The 15,467-nt window shown below is 58.0% G+C and overlaps 1 protein-coding gene across 1 annotated transcript; it reads right to left on the bottom strand.

The window, feature by feature from the left end:
- Positions 1-237: 237 nt before the first annotated feature.
- Positions 238-7,813, bottom strand: APLN (apelin). The gene is made up of 3 exons (XM_024197158.2): positions 7,600-7,813; positions 1,004-1,175; positions 238-417 (listed from the first exon to the last, which is right to left on the bottom strand). The coding sequence occupies exons 1-2, from the start codon at positions 7,811-7,813 to the stop codon at positions 1,009-1,011; spliced, it is 381 nt and encodes a 126-aa protein (XP_024052926.1). The 3' UTR covers positions 238-417; positions 1,004-1,008.
- Between the last annotated feature and the right edge of the window lie 7,654 nt (positions 7,814-15,467).

The raw sequence follows: 15,467 nt of genomic DNA, 5'->3' as shown, positions 1-15,467 counted from the left end.
GTCCTGAGCTGTGTTAGGGGCCCACTCAGGATTATGGGGCTGGCTAGGTCAAGGTGAGCTCTGGGCAGTGTCCCCTCTGCCAAGGGCTGGAAAGAGGCAGGGATCCGCCTCAGCCATCAGCAGGGAAAGGGGAAAGATGCCAGCGTCTGCACCCAGTTTGGGTGCCGGGTCTGCAGAGACAAGGCACGGAGATGCCTGCTGGGTGTGTCCGGGTCTGTGTCTCTGTATGTGGGGGGGGGGGGGGGGTCGAGGTGCTGACAGCTCCATCCGGGGTGGCTGCATGACAGGCTGGCAGACAGGAGGAGCCTGCCCACCTCAGCAGGCAGGAGCGCCGCACTCAGGGCTTCATGACAAGCAAACCAGTCTATAAAGCAGAGAGGACAATGGGAACGGGCCTTCAGGGGGCCAACACCAACCCTGCAAGTGAACAGAGGCAAGGAGACAAGTCAGGGGAGGCCACAGCCCCCACTGGGAGACTGACCCCTCCCCCCAGCACCCAATCCAGCCCCACGCAGCTCCCTCCTGCACCTTTGCGATAGGGACACAAACCCAGGCTCTCCTCCTGCTTAAGAGGCTGCCCCCAGAGCCCAGTCTGCAGAGTGCAGAAAAATCACATCTGGCTTTCTATTCTATAACCAAGCGAATGGTCCTGGGGGAGCCCCCCCAACCCCCAACTGCAGATACTCCAGCAGCTATGACCTCCAGGATAATCTCAGGGGACCCCACTCCCTCTAGCGCAGACCCTGGTAGCTATGAGCAGCTGGACTGAAGCATTGCATCCATTGGGGACGGATTCTGTTCACATCTGCTCTATGGACAGCAGCTCTGAGCACTGTCCCCACCCCCAGGACAGGTGTTCAGTGTCAGAGGGCTAGGATGAGGCCTTGCTCTCCCAGCCGTGGTGCTTCCCCCACATGCCTGCACCTCCCCAGACATGCCCTGCCACACTGTGCTGGGCTGGTCCCACGTGGCTCCCCCACCCTCCCATGGAAAGACCCATTACCTGCGCTAGAAAGGCATGGGGCCCTTGTGGGAGAGACGGGGTCTTGGACGCCGGGACTTTCGCCAGCCATTCTGCCGGTGTCCTGCTCCATTCCGCATCCCCTTGGGGTGCGCCAGGTTCCGGATGTTCCCTTTCTCCAGGTCTCTGCCATCCGGCGCCTCGGACAATGGTGCTGCACACAGAGGAAGCATGTTAGTGCCAGAGGCCCCTGCCCACAAAACCCCTCAAGTCACACACAGCAGGCCTGGCACATCCCAGGGCTCCAGCCTCCCAGAGCTCAGTGGTTCCTGAACCCCATATTCAGAGCCCCCCCAATCCTGCCCCAACTCTTGGCTTTCAGATCCTACATTCTGTCTTGCTGGACATAAGACCCATACTGGGTCAGACCAAAGGTCGATCTACACCAGTATCCTGTCTTCCAACAGTGGCCAATGCCAGGTGCCCCAGAGGGAATGAACAGAACAGGTAATCACCAAGTGATCCATCCCCTGTCGTCCACTCCCAGCTTCTGGCAAACAGAGGGTAGGAACACCATCCCTGCCCATCCTGGCTAATAGCCACTGATGGACCTATCCTCCATGAATTTATCTAGTTCCTTTTTGAACCCGGTTATAGTCTTGGCCTTCACAACATCCTCTGGCAAAGAGTTCCCCAGGTTGACTGTGCATTGTGTGAAGAAATACTTCCTTTTGTTTGTTTTAAACTTGCTGCCTGTTAATTTCATTTGGTGGCCTCAAGTTCGTGTGTTATGAGAAGGCATAAACAACACTTCCTTATTTACTTTCTCCACACTGGTCATGATTTTATAGACCTCAATCATATCCCCCCTTAGTCATCTCTTTTCCAAGCTGAACAGTCCCAATCTTATTAATCTCTCCTCAGATAGAAGCTGTTTCAAACCCCTAATTTTTGTTGCCCTCTTCTGAACCTTTTCCTGGTGCATTTATCATGGAAGGACCTGCCCGGAGCCATCCCAATACAGACTGTCCACATGTCTGTGTGAAGAGGCCTCCTCTCCCTCCCACCCCACTCAAGGTGAGATGGGCAAAGCCAGGGGTTGTTTCTATGGGGGGTGGGCAGGGCTGGCCCCTCCCAGAGTTGGCTCTGTCACCAGGGCCGGCCGGAGCCCCGGGGGGAGGGCGGCGAGCCCCGGCGGGGGCTCCGCTCTCCCGCCGGGGGGAGGGCGGCCGGAGCGCCGGGGGGAGGGCGGCGAGCCCGGCCGTGGCCCCGCTCTCCCCGGCGTCCGGAGTGCCGCACCACCCCCCTCCAGGTGCCGCCCCAAGCACAAGCTTGGTGGGCTGGTGCCTGGAGCCGGCCCTGTCTGTCATGCCCTGCTGGGCTTGCTTCCCCAGCTGCCTGCCAGAGGGACTCTCCTCTGGCGAAGGAAAGTGAGCTCAGCTCCCTTGCTCAGGGGTGGGCTGGGATCAGCTGAAGCCCCTCACTGAGGCCAATTCATTTCCTTCCTCCTGAGGATGCATCTTGCAGCAGGGCTGGGGAGATATTCTTGGAAATCCCCTCCTAGGACTCCAGCCCTCCCTGGGACAGTTAACCCCAGCAGAGCCCCTCCTCCCCCCACCATTACTGGCTGCACATCAAACCTGGCCCAAGCACAGCAGAGCAGGTCACCATTTCCTGCTGCCTCTCCCACCCACAGGGAGAGGGACCTGCTGCATTTCCTCCTCTTCTCCTGGCCTTTGAATCCTGCCCAGTGCCACAAAGGAGGGGAGATTCCTATGGGAAGAGCCAATGGCCACCCCAGGCATGGTCCCTCTCCAGCCAGAGTGGGAATTCAGCCCCCACCACATTGGGCTATAGCAGAAAACCAAGTGCTGCATCTCAGCACACTCCCCCAGTCAGCTCACCCTAAGCAGGGTCAGAGCCCAGGGCACCCAGCTGCAGAGAGCAGCCTCCCAGTCTTCTGCAGAGTATCTTGGGAAGGAGGGAAGCCGCTCTAGGGAACCCCCTCAACAGACTTCTACCCCCAGGGCAGTGTAGTCACTGCTGTGGGTTCGGGTACAGGATTAAGCCAGGGAATGCCAGTGGCTAGTAACTAGTCCACTGCTCTCAGAGCCATTGCCAGGAATTGGTTACTTTGCACTTTGCGCTCTCTCTCTCTTCCCCCCCCCCCCCCCCCCCGTGGCTGGATTTGCTGCCTCTGGCTGGAAGCCTCCTGGGATATTGGCTCTCGCTTCCAGACTAGTCCCTTGGGCCTTCTCAGCCCAGGCTGTGGTTCCAGGGTCACCGACAGGCAGCACATCCCTGCTGGGTCTCAGCGTCCCAGCCAGACCTGCCCATCGCCCAAGGCAAGGTGCACAGAGTGGTGATGGAAATGGGCCCAGAGTGTGCAGCCGGTTTCCTGGATTACCCCCAGCAGGAGCCATTAGGCTGTGGAGTGCTTCCTGGAGTGACTTGGCCAGGTCACTTACAGCCCTTGGCATGGTGCCATGGGGAATTCTCTGGCAAGGGGGGACAGTTCATGCCAGCAGCCAGGGCTCCTGGTATCCCTGATCAGATAGCAGCCTCAGCCCATGCTCACACTCACAGGCTCTGCATTCCACTCCCCTGCCCCGCACACAGCCACCCCCAACCAGTAACCATGAGCCGCCACTCCTCCCCACGCAGACACCAGTACCAGTCTCCCTCCCTCCCTCACCTTGGGGCTTTGGGGCAGCCTGCCTGAGAACCCCGCATATCTAACTGCGCACACAGCCCCACAGAGCAGCTGTGCCTGCTTGCACCACTGCACACCCACTCGCTCATAGTGTGGAGTACAAACATGCAGCCTACATGTACATGCACCACATACTGCCCTCCCTACAGGCCACTCGCATGGGCTGTCCCTGCACCCCACCATTCCCCACCCCAGGCTTCCCTGCCCTGCCTAGGCCCACCTCACACACTTTGCAATTCCCTGCACTCTTTGATCCCAGGGTCTCAGCAGACCCTGTGGGGTGGAGTCTGCATCTATACCAATGACACCTGGTGTTGGAGCTGGGATGGGGGCACACACACACCCATTATTCCTCTGTACCATTCCACCACACTGGGAAACTCCGATTAATCCAGTGAGAAATGCCCTGAATTCAAGCAGTCTGTCCCCTCCCAGGCACCAGGGCTCTAGGCTGCCCCTAATCCCCTGGGGAGTCACACAGCAGCTAGTCTGCAAGAGGTCCTGGGTTGTGATGCAGCCCCATGCAGGCTGGGCTGGGCCCTGGGATGATCCTGTTACAACGCTGACCCCCACCCCCTAGACAGCTCAGCTTGGAGCTTGATCTGAGGCAGGGAGAAGGTGGGGTAAGCTGCCCTCCCCTGTGCCAGGGAGACCCCTCCCCATTACAGTCATATGAAGGCAGCCTGGGCAACCTTAGCCAGAAAGGGGAGATGGAGGCCAGGACTCCCCACAGCCACATCTCCAGAAGGCTGCTGGTGCCATGGTTCTGTGCCTGAGGCAGAGAAAAAGGAGGATGGGAGGGCCACTTGCCCCCCCAAGCCCTGGCCTGGTCCCAGGCTCCAGCCCCTCTGGTTGCTGGGCCGCACACAGACTCCCGCAGCTGAGAGACACTCTGCCCTGTCCATGTGGCGTTGTTTTGCTGGGCTCTCCAGCCAGCGGTTCTGACAGGATGTGGTTTGTTATCACCATGAAGAGCGCTTTGTCTGTGCTGGACAGCAGGGGAAGGAAGAGCCTCCAATTCCTGTCAACAAGGCTCCATCGGTGAGGTGTTGATTAGCTCCCAGGCTAACTTTGCGTGTTCTGCCCCACATGCCAGCCAGGCTGGCACTGCCTGCATCTCCACTGCCAGGGCCAGCCCCTGCCCTGCTAGACCATCTGAGGTGCTCTGACTTAGCATCATTGGGCAGGCTCCCACCCACCCGGCAGCGCACACTGCTCGGCTGGGGGGAGGGGGGGGGGGAGAAGAGGGTTCACCACCTCCAGAGCCACAGGGCCAGTCCACAGTAACTGGAGCATGGGACCCCAGCCCCCCTTAGCCAGACACTCACTACTTGAGGGCACAACATGACTCCCTGGCCCGACCCCCCTCCTTTGCCTTCATGGCTGGAAGGGGTCCTGGAGCTTTTCCTGGCTGCAGCTTGAGGCCCAGGCCGGAAAGAGCAGAGACCTTGTGGCTGTGGCCATTGTGCTGTTCAGCACAGCCCTGCTGCTCCTGCAGCCCCCCCATGCGCTGCACAGTCTGGAACCCTTCCCTGAGGCGGCACCTGCAAGGGCAGGGCCATTGCCCTGGCACAGAAACCTCGGGCGCAGCTGGGGTATTCTCCCCTCATGGAGGCACAGTCTGCAGCAGCGGTCCCAGCCCTACAGCAGAGCTCATGGTGGGGAAATAACCCTTTCACCCCACTCACAGGGCTCTGGTCTACAGCATGTGTGGGGCTGGAAATCCCCTCCTGGTTGGGGTTCCGAGGCGTTGGGCCAGACTATGACCACAGCTCTCCACCTGCCTACCAATTCCCAGGCTGCTCCGTACTGGGCGCCTCACACAAGAGCCCCTTGCACCTGCCCCACCTTTTCCATGCCACTTCCTCCTGCCGCTCTCGGATGCTGGTACTGCTGCTGCCTGTCCACTTGTTCTGCGCACACAGAAGCTTTCAGCCTCCAGGGCTGTCACTCAGACACCTTCCACCAGCACCAGCACTGCTTATAAGCACCTGTTTTTCTTTTAAGCATCTCATTAGCTGCATACAAAATCTGCCACAGCCTGACAGCGCCAGTGTTTGGAGCATAGCAGGCTTCCACTCCATGCATTCCCCGGGTGCACCCTTCACTGCTCCAGCAGGGAAGGAGATAAGAACTGGGAGAGAATTTCAGACAGCACCAGAAAGCCCGGGGAGCAACTGTGAACAGGAAGGATACAAAAACGGGCATCAGATGCCCTCTGCACACTGAAAATGCACCTCCACCCTGATGCCAGGGATCTGGGAACGAGCTTCCTGCCTACCTGAACAAGCCCAGTGGCACCTGGTAAGTGGCAGCCACTATAGCAGATGCAGCTGGGCAGGTGCCAGTCTGGCAACTGGTATCGCCATATGGGCATCCTGCCCATTACAGCCACCAAAGCTCAAACTGGCACCTGTGGGCCACAGGCAGAGGTTACACTAGCCAAGGCCAAAGGGGGCCAGCTCTCTAGCTGTGCCAACAGGAGACGTACTGAGCTGATCTTGGCTGGGAGTCACTGTGGGCAGCTCTCCTGGGATCCGTTGACACTCAGCATCAGGTGTTCTCTCCCCTTCTGCCTCAGCTGGCTCAAGGGCACACTAAGCAGAGTTTCTCTAGATCAGCCTGAGACCCCCACAGCTATGTGCAATGCCATTTAACCCCATGTCATCTGGAAGCTCTTTCCCTTCCCCATGACACTCCGATAAACACACACTCTGTCGCTGCCTTGTAAGTTTAGCCTTTGTGCTGCTATGTTTAAAGCACGAGCCTGTGACTCCAAAGAGATGCATTAAGTCCCAAACGATCTGCGTTTGTGGTCCCCGGCTAGTCCCTAGCAGTGCAGTGTAGCCACATCATAAAGCCAACACACACAGTCAGATAATTAGCAGTCACTGCTGCAGGGAATGGAATGCCCGGGGAGCTGTGGGGAAGGGCTGGGGGCCAAAGGCCAGACTGCTGGGGGGGGGGGGGGGGGGGGGGGCCCCGGAGGCGGCGGGGGGGGGGGGGGGGGGGGTGCTGTGGTCACGACAGAGCCATCCCTGCAGCTTTGTGCAGGAAGCGTGCACAGCAAGCCCCATGCTAGTCCAACCTCAAGCCACAGCTATTATCTCCTCACTTTCCTGACCAGACACATTCACCAATTAAATAGAGCTGTTGAAGCCAAACCACTCATCTGCTCCTGCCTTCCCCTTGTAGGGGGAGTCAGCGTCTGTCACTGGTTCTGATTCCTGCACAGAAAGTTAACTCCTTTGGCAAGTCTGTTCTTGCAACAGGTCCCCTCCTGCCCTGCAGGATCACCAGGGGGCATGTGCCTGAGGCGAGGGCCCAGGTCAGGCATGCCCCTTAGAGAGAGGGTAGTGCCAAGGTCAGGGCAGCCTGGTGGGGAAGCCCAGTGCCCTCATCCCACACTCCCATCCCTGCACAGACAATTCCCCTGTTCATCCCCCCTGCTCTGCTATGTCCCCTTCTGGCTCCACACCAGCGACAGCACGTCCTTGCGCCCCATCGCCCTTCAGGAAGCCTGGCAGGGGAGCTACCATCAGACCAAGCAGGGGGCTGCTTTGCTGCTGGTTAGGAAGACACACAGCCATGCCCGTTAACTGATCAGATCCAGCTGGATATGAGAGCTGGCATGGAGCAGTTGGCACTGTGGGAGAGGCTGGGCGGATCGGTGCCCATCACAGCCCTCGGCCCCAAGGAGAAGCAGGACGGAGAGCTCCGGGCCCCGAGGCCGGCCGCTGAGTGCGGCCAGGGCTGGTACGATTCGCTGCCTGCCACAGGTGTCCCGGCGCCCAGGAGAGGGGCCGCCCCCCGCAGCCCAGCGCCAGCCGCTTCCCGAGCCCGGCCTGTGCAACAAGTGCCAAGCCGAGCCGGGCGGGGGCTGCGGCCGGCCCCGCCACCGGGCACCCGGCCCCGGCGCACTCACCTCCGGAGCCCGCGCTCAGGGCGAGCCAGAGCAGCAGCAGCGCCAGCAGCCAGCGCCGCACGCTCATGGTGGGAACGGGGCTGCAGCCGGGCGCGTCGCTCGGCGGGGAGGGGCCGGGCTCTGCCAGGCGACGGCGGCGGTGAATACACCCGCTCGCGCCGGGGGCTGCATTTGTAGCCGAGCCGTGCGCCTGGCTCCCGGCCCGCCCGGTCATGTGGCCGCGGAGGCTGGCGAGGGGCCTCCCCTGCTCGCTCCAGCACCCACCGCACGGAGGGGGGCGCGGCCAGCCCGGCCCCGCCCTGGGGCACTGGAGAGCCCGAGCGCGGCCCGCTGCGCGCCCGCCTCCGCCCTGCGCAAGGACTGCGAGCGACCTGGGCTGGAGACCCCAGGACCCGGCCTGCGAGAGGAGCCCGACCCGGCTGGGGGACCCCTGGTCTAGGCCTCAGTTTTTCAAACTCTTTCCCCCTTGGGTGTGTGCCCCCTGCCCCACCCTGAGCCCACAGGGCTCCCGAATCAACATTCCTCTGCGTTCTCTATAGGTGTCAAATTCTGCCCCCCACCCACATACACACAGAGAGGACCTGATCCTCCCCCCCGGTCCCCTGTCTCATCATCTTCACCTGGGCAGGCTGGGGGTACAGCGCTCCCCAAGCAGGGCTTCCTGCAGTGTTTAATTGGTAATGAAACAGGTGCTGGGGCTCAAGCAATTTTTTTATTTTCACAACTGATTCACCAAGACCAGAGGTGCCAGGGCTCTGAACTGCCAGGCCCAGAGGTGCCAGGGTTCAGTCCTGGCAAGCCCTGGCACAAATTAAGCACTAGTTCCCTTCAGTGGGTGTTTCACACCTGCAGTGAAGGGGTGGGAATGATGAGACACAGTGCAAGGGCAGGGAGAGGCAGCCCCTAAAGTGAGATTGGCTTATGCTCAGCACGTGGGAAGGCAGGGGAATCTCAGGCAATGGTATGTGAGCATCCCTGTGAGAGTTCCTCACTCTGCACCCCAGTCTGCAGAGGCGTAGCGAGCGCCCTCCGTACCCTCCGACCGGAGGGGGCCCCGCAAGGAAGGGGGCCCCTAAAAGTGGCAAAATAAATACCGCATTCCAGTTTCTGCATTGTAAGGGGCCCCGCCCAGACATATGTTCGGAGGGGGCCACCGTTCGGAGGGGGCCATGTTCTTTGTTGCTACGGCCCTGCCAGTCTGGTGGGTGTGAGATCAGCATGTGAGAAGTTGGTGATGCTCCACTACCCCCATAGCCCTGGGAGCAGGAGAGATAGCGCACCTGGGGAAGATGGGGCAAGGGGTGGGCTGCAGACTCCTGTGGGCAGGCAAGAGCTCAGTCATTCCCCAGAGGTGGCCCAGCAGAGCAACCCCTCTGGCCTCCCCAAAAGGAAGGGTAGAAAATGGGGCAACAAATACCATTCCCTCCCCCTCCCCCGGAGAAAAACAACTCCCTGGGTTGCAGGGAAGTGGCTCAATGGAATATACTTCTCCCTGAACAACCGTTCTGTTTTGTGTTGACCTTGGTTCTCCAGGTCCATAGAGAGCCCCTTCAGTTGCTGGAGGGGTCACCAGCTTGTGGTGCAGGGTAGAGCCCTGATCCTAGGCTTGTCCACAGGAATGGGGAATGCAGCAGACAGACACTTCCCAGTTTTCTGTGTCTGTTTTCAGCTCTTGCTCCACAAAAACAACAAGGAGTCCAGTGGCACCTTAAAGACGAACAGATTTATTTGGGCATAAGCTTTCATGGGTAAAAAAACCCACTTCTTCAGATGCACTTTTCAGAAGTGTTTTTTTTACCCATGAAAGCTTATGCCCAAATAAATCTGTTAGTCTTTAAGGTGCCACCGGACTCCTCATTGTTTTTGTGGATACAGACTAACACGGCTAACCCCTGATACTTGAATGCTTGCTCCAGTGGCCTTATTGAGGCAGCACCTATATGATAGCATCCTGCTATATATGCTATGGGCCCGGTTCTGAGCACCATTCCATTGCTACAAATCAGGAGAAATAACATTAAACACAATGAGTCAGATCCTCCACTGTCTGGCACTGTGTACACCGCAACACCTCATGTGTGCAAAAGGAGTGCAGAGCTGGGGTCAGGGGGTGCAGAAAGCATTCTGATTTGGGAGCATTTCACATCCTCGTGGCACATGTCTTTACTGAGGATCAGGGCCAACAGAGTTACAGCCGTGTAAGTGTAGGCCTGAATGTGACTCTACTCTGGGTAGATTCTCGTCACTTGGGATGTAGAGAACTAAACTAAACAAATCATTCGGTGACAGAATTGGTGGAATCAGAAGCATCAAGTCAATGTGCTTCTCTCCCTCTATCTAGCTATTTCTAAGCCCCCATCACCCTAGAATCTGAGAAACTCACAAACATTGATGAATTTATCTTCACAGCACAGCTGGGAAGTGTTGTTAGCCCCTGAGGCACAGAGAGACCATGTGACCTGTCCAATGGCACACTTGAAGTCTGATTCAGAGCCAGCAATTGAACCCAGATGTCTTGAGACCCAATTCTGCGCTTTAGCCAGGAGCCCAGCCCTTTTCAAGAGCCATGCACGCTGTTCGCTATTGGCAAGCATTCCAGTGAGCAAATCCCCAAAAGGCCACAAATTTTAGCATGAGCACTTTTCATTTGTCATTGGTCGTTCACTATTGTTTAAAAACTTTCAGTCATCCAATCATGAAGCAGAAACAATGCCTTGTGGCTTAGGAGACCAATCACAGCACGAATAATGAATATCAAATATTGACTCTTCAAAGTGAACTGTTTGCAAACAATCTGCAGGCTGAAATGTGTCAAATACACTATCAGGCCAACCCTTCCAAATAACAGTTACGTTTGCAGAAGTCACAAATGATTTGCTAATCGAAACCAGGACTAAATTCATAATAAATACTATTCCTAATGAATAGTTCACCCAGCCCCACTGCTAGCTAATTCACAGCAGGAACCCGTCTTGCTTTGGACACGGGTGAGGTCAATGCCCAGCAGTAATGTCTATTCTAGTTTGGATTGTGATGATTCTGTAGATACAGAACATCCCTGTATTGCAACAGCCTTACATTTCTTGCCCAGCAGCTCCTCAGCAGCGCTTTGTGGTCAGCGCTTTCCCTGTCCTCCCTGTTCAGCATGGTGTCTGCAGTCAGCTGCATTAAATCTCAGCCTAGTCACTTGTGCCCCTCTTTCAGCGACAGCCTCAATCGTGAGCCCTGCTGGGTGCCTGCAGAGGAGCAGGAATGTTCCCTTGCATAGGCTACCCACCTTGCTGAACCTATAGGCTGGGAGAGTAGCAGCTGCCAGGCTGCTATATTCTGCCCAATTGGGTGAGCAGGGGTGGGAAAGGGCTGGAGCCCTGGCTTCACGCTCAGAGAGCCAGGGAGCGCACCAGAGCCAGGGCAGAGGGAGAAGTAATTTCTGCCAGCAAATGGATTGGGACCCATGATTCTGCCCTGGGAGCAAGCGGGAACCCAACTCTGACTCTCAGAGTCAGATTCTGGTTCCGGCTCTGCACAAAGCCCAGCAGCTACACACTGCCCCTTTCTGGGGCTGGACTGTAGGGAGACAATGTCTCCCTTTCCAATCACTCCCTGCACTATGCCCAGGGAGCGGCTGGCCAGAGGTGCCCATGCAGCGATGTCTCTCCTCCCTGCGAGGGTTGTACCCTTTGTAAAGGACTCGCCTGTGCTGAGGGCATTCTGCACCAAACAATTAAAAATTCTGCACACAATATTTTAAAATTCTTTAAAATTCTGCAAATTTTATTTGTCAAATAAATGTGGAGGCTCAAGCATGGCATTGGGGAGCACAGGCCATTGTCTGCACAGAGGTGGGAGATCACTATGCAGCTCCCCCCCCGGGACACGAACTCAGTGATGAGGCTACACCCAACCCTAACACAGCACAAGGACCGGGCCTACCCCAGAAACACCCCAGGCCAGATGCACCAGATGTGGGCAGGCAGGCTCATCAAGGCAGGATCCAAGTGTAGAGGGGCTTAGTGTGGGGGGAATCCAGGTGTGGTTGAGAGGGTTCTGTGTGGGGCAATCTGAGTGCGAGTGGCTCAGTGGGGGATCCAGATGCGGGGGGGATCTGGATGCACTGGGGCTTGTTGGGGGGTTCTGGGTGTAACGGTAATGGGACTCTGCAGGGGGGTCCAGGTGAAGGTGGTTAGGGCTCAGCGGGAGGGGTGTGTGTGTCTGGATGTTGGGGGGGATAGAGCTCGGCAGGGTGGTTTTGGTGGGGGAGCTCAGCGGGGGGGTCCAGATGCTGGTGAAGTGGGGCTCAGTGGGGTGGGAATCCAGGTGCAGCTGGTTGGGTCTCAGTAGGGTGGGGATCCAGGTGCTGGTGACTCATTGGGATGGTCCAAGTGCAGGGGGAGTAGGGCTTGTCGGGGGGGGGGTTCTAGGTGCGGGAGGGTGAGGCTCAGTGGGGGGGGGGTCTGGGTCTGAGGGGGTCTGGATGCATTGGGGTTGGGCAGATGGGGGAGCAGCTCCCTGTACAGGGATCCCTCCCACTGCAGATGAGGAGAAATGGGTGCAGGAAGTGTGTGTCTGTGGGGTGGAGTTTGCAGAGCTTCCTACAGCCAGGGGAGAAATCTGGGGGGGTGTCTGACACGGCCCCAGATGCCGTGCAGGGGAAGAGGAAGTCCTGCTGGGACTAACAGCTGAGCCCAGCACAGGGTAGGAGCCACCAGCTGGGTCTTCCCCAGTCCCACTCGCTGCCCCACAGTGATTTACCTCTGCCAGCTGCCCTGGGCACCAGAAACATACTGCTGGAGAGGGCCCATGACTGCTCTTGGGGCTTCCCTTTGCTTCCCTGTCAGAAAGTTATTTTTCTGCAGGGAAGCAAAGAAATCTTCAGGGGACATAAATTCTGTGCATGTGCAGTGGCGCAGCATTCCCCCAGGAGTAAGTAGGTCACTGTTGCAGTCATAGGCACCGACTCCGTGGGTGCTCCGGGACTGGAGCACCCACGGGGAAAAATTGGTGGGTGCTCTACAGCAACTCCCCACCCCGCCCTGCCCCACCCCCCTCGCCCCAGCTCCCCTCTGCCTCCGCTCCCCCTCCTCCCCTGAGCGCACTGCCACATCCTGATTCTCCCCCCTCTCTCCCAGCGCTTGCACCGTGAAACAGCTGTTTCGCGCGGCAAGCCTGGGAGGGAGGGGGGAGGAGAGGGAACCAGGCGCGCTTGGGGGAGGAGGCGGGGCTGGGCCGGGGATTTGGGGAGGGGTCCAATAGGGGCACAGAGGGGCGGAGTTAGGGCGGGGACTTTGGGACAGGGGTGGAGTCGGGGCAGGGCCAGGGGCGCAAGCACCCACTGGCGCAGAAAAAAGTTGCCGCCTGTGGTTGCAGTGCAGCAGGTTCTCACAGGGACCATATTGAAACAGTGTCCCTGCTTTCCCGTGACCCACCCTGTGTGGCACTGGGCCAGTCTGCCTCCTGCTGGGCAGCTCCATGTCTGACGCTTTTTGATACTGAGGTCCTGGAGTAGCGAGAGGAGCTGGGGTGGGGCTGCTGGGGATGTGGGTCTGGAAAGGGGAGTGTTGGGGGAAGGGAACCATGGAGCTGGGTGGGAGGTAAAGAGCCTGGCACAGCACCCAGCGCTGTTGGGGCACAGCATGGATCCCAGTGCTCCCTCTTGGCTGTACCCTACCCTCCTCCATCCCCACTTCAGTAGCCCCATCCCCATTGCCAGCAGAGGGAGCAGAGAGGGACGGACCAGAGGTCACCTGAAATCTAGTTTTTTTTCTCCTGCTGATAATAGCTCATATTAATTAATTAGCCTATTACAGTTGGTATGGCTACTTCCACTTTTTCATGTTCTCTGTATGTATATATATCTTCTTACTATATGTTCCATTCTATGCATCTGATGAAGTGGGCTGTAGCCCATGAAAGCTTATGCTCAAATAAATTTGTTAGTCTCTAAGGTGCCACAAGTACTCCTGTTTTTTTTTAAATCTAGCATGTATAGTGGGAGCAACTGCAGCTTTCTGCCTCCTGCTAGGCTTGTGTGGCACAGCTGGGCATGGGCATGGGGGGCCAGGCAGTTAGAAGCATTAGTGTCATGCGCTTGGCAGCTCTGAACCCCTTCCTCAGATTCCTATGGGTCCCAGGTCAACGCTCAGGCTTCCATCCTCATGCTGTTCCCATTGCAGTTAGTGAGTCCAATTCCCAGCTGTCTGGGACCTCCAGGAGACCACAGTTCCCTTGCTATTCTGAGGTGCATCTCACCTGGCCCTGCTGATCTCTGTAGATCTTGGCCAAATCCTGCACGGAGTGCTCCCGTAGCAATCCCATTCTGGCCCCAGATTGTGGCCTTTGGTAACTAGTCTTTCACCTGCCTCTTCCCCAGACTTCTCCTGTCCCGCCCAGGTCCTCTTGAGCTTTCAAGCTCAAGCACTGAGTGTGTGAAACCCTGAGGCAAGGTAAATGCTGAGCAGCTCTGCTCCCTCGCCATCTTCCTCTCTCTGTGGTGACACTGCTTCAGCCCTGCAATTCCTCCCACCACTCATGCCTTTGTACAGCGAGTGTATTTCCTGGGGCACTCAGCTGACAAGATTTCATTCTGCCTCCCTAGCTTTCCACTGATCTCCCCTGCGGCACTCCTACCCCGCTTCCGCGGAGTTCCCTCTTGCCCTTCAAGTCCTCTCTGCTAACCACTCTGGGCTTTTGTTCCCCCTGTTTTTCTTCCATGTTCAACTTCTCCTGCATTTCCTTAGTGTTCCCCTGGGAGCCTCCATCCTTCCCAGGCACCTGGCCTATCAGTAATGCTGTTAGCAGCGCTGCTCCCCAGGAGACTGGGCGCTCCTTGCTTCATTCCTCAAAAGTTACTTTCATGAAGCCAAAACCTCTGGGGTAGCTACCTGCTAACTAGCACTCCCTCTGGCTAGCGTCCAGGCTCCCTCTGGCTAGCGTCAGGGCTCCTTGGCATGTGGCCTCAGTCATTTCATGGCCCCTTGCTTCCTGATTCCCTTTTATCTGTAAGTGCTGGTGCTAGATGCAAAGACAAGGAGTTACTGTAATTTTAAGCACAGTTCAAGAATGTGCTTGTTTGGTTCTTGCTGTGTTTGGAGACGAAACCCTCCCATGAGCACCAAGGCCTGTGACATTATCATCAGCAGTGGATAAAGGGCGGGGGAGTAGGGGGGAGGAGTGAAGCTGAGGGAGAGTTTTCTCCTTCTCTACAGGTTTGGGGGTTCGGTGCTGCCCACGCCCCCCCCCCAGCTTGGAGCGATGCTGCCCCATGCCCCTGCCCCCCCAACTTGGAGGAGTGCTGCTAACCCACGGCCTGGCTTGAAGGTGTAGTGGTGCTGCCCTGCCGGGGTCCAGTGAGCACTCCCCCATTTCCACCTTCCTTTAGCCAGGAAGATCAGACACATTTAACACTCACTTCCCAGGAAAGGCAGCACACAGTGAAGTGCAGAAGGGCACACGTTTCCTGTGAGTCACAGACCACAGGTCCGTGGTGAGTAGTAGCTGCAGCAAGACTGAAATACCTCCAGAGCCAAATCCAGCTTTGTGAGGCACGTCTCTGTCTGGGGGCCTGGCTGCTCTGACAGGACCTGGGAATATGTTCGGCTGCATCTCATGCGGCCTCTGGAACGTGATCCTTTACCCCAAACACAGGGCCGGCTCCAGGCACCAGCCCCCCAAGCTTGTGCTTGGGGCGGCACCTGGAGGGGGGCGGCGCGGCGCTCCGGCCGCCGGGGAGAGCGGGGCCACAGCCGGGCTCGCTGCCCTCCCCCCGGCGCTCTGGCCGCCCTCCCCCCGGCCGCCGGGGGGAGAGCCGAGCCCCAGCCGGGGCTCGCCGCCCTCTCGCCGCCCTGCCCCCGGCGCTCTGGCCGCCGGGG

The sequence above is a fragment of the Terrapene carolina genome, unplaced genomic scaffold (assembly GCF_002925995.2).
Source record: "Terrapene carolina triunguis isolate 2854851 unplaced genomic scaffold, T_m_triunguis-2.0 Scaffold137, whole genome shotgun sequence".
In the NCBI taxonomy this organism is placed as follows: domain Eukaryota; kingdom Metazoa; phylum Chordata; order Testudines; family Emydidae; genus Terrapene; species Terrapene triunguis.
The sequence above is the reverse complement of the archived record's forward strand: the minus strand, read 5'-3'. Positions and strand labels throughout refer to the sequence as shown.

Coding starts and splice junctions, on each gene's coding strand:
- APLN (XM_024197158.2), bottom strand. CDS start 7,813: ATGACCGGGCGGGCCGGGAGCCAGGCGCACGGCTCGGCTACAAATGCA. Junction 1,176..7,599: donor CCTGAGCGCGGGCTCCGGAG/GTGAGTGCGCCG, acceptor CTCTGTGTGCAG/CACCATTGTCCGAGGCGCCG.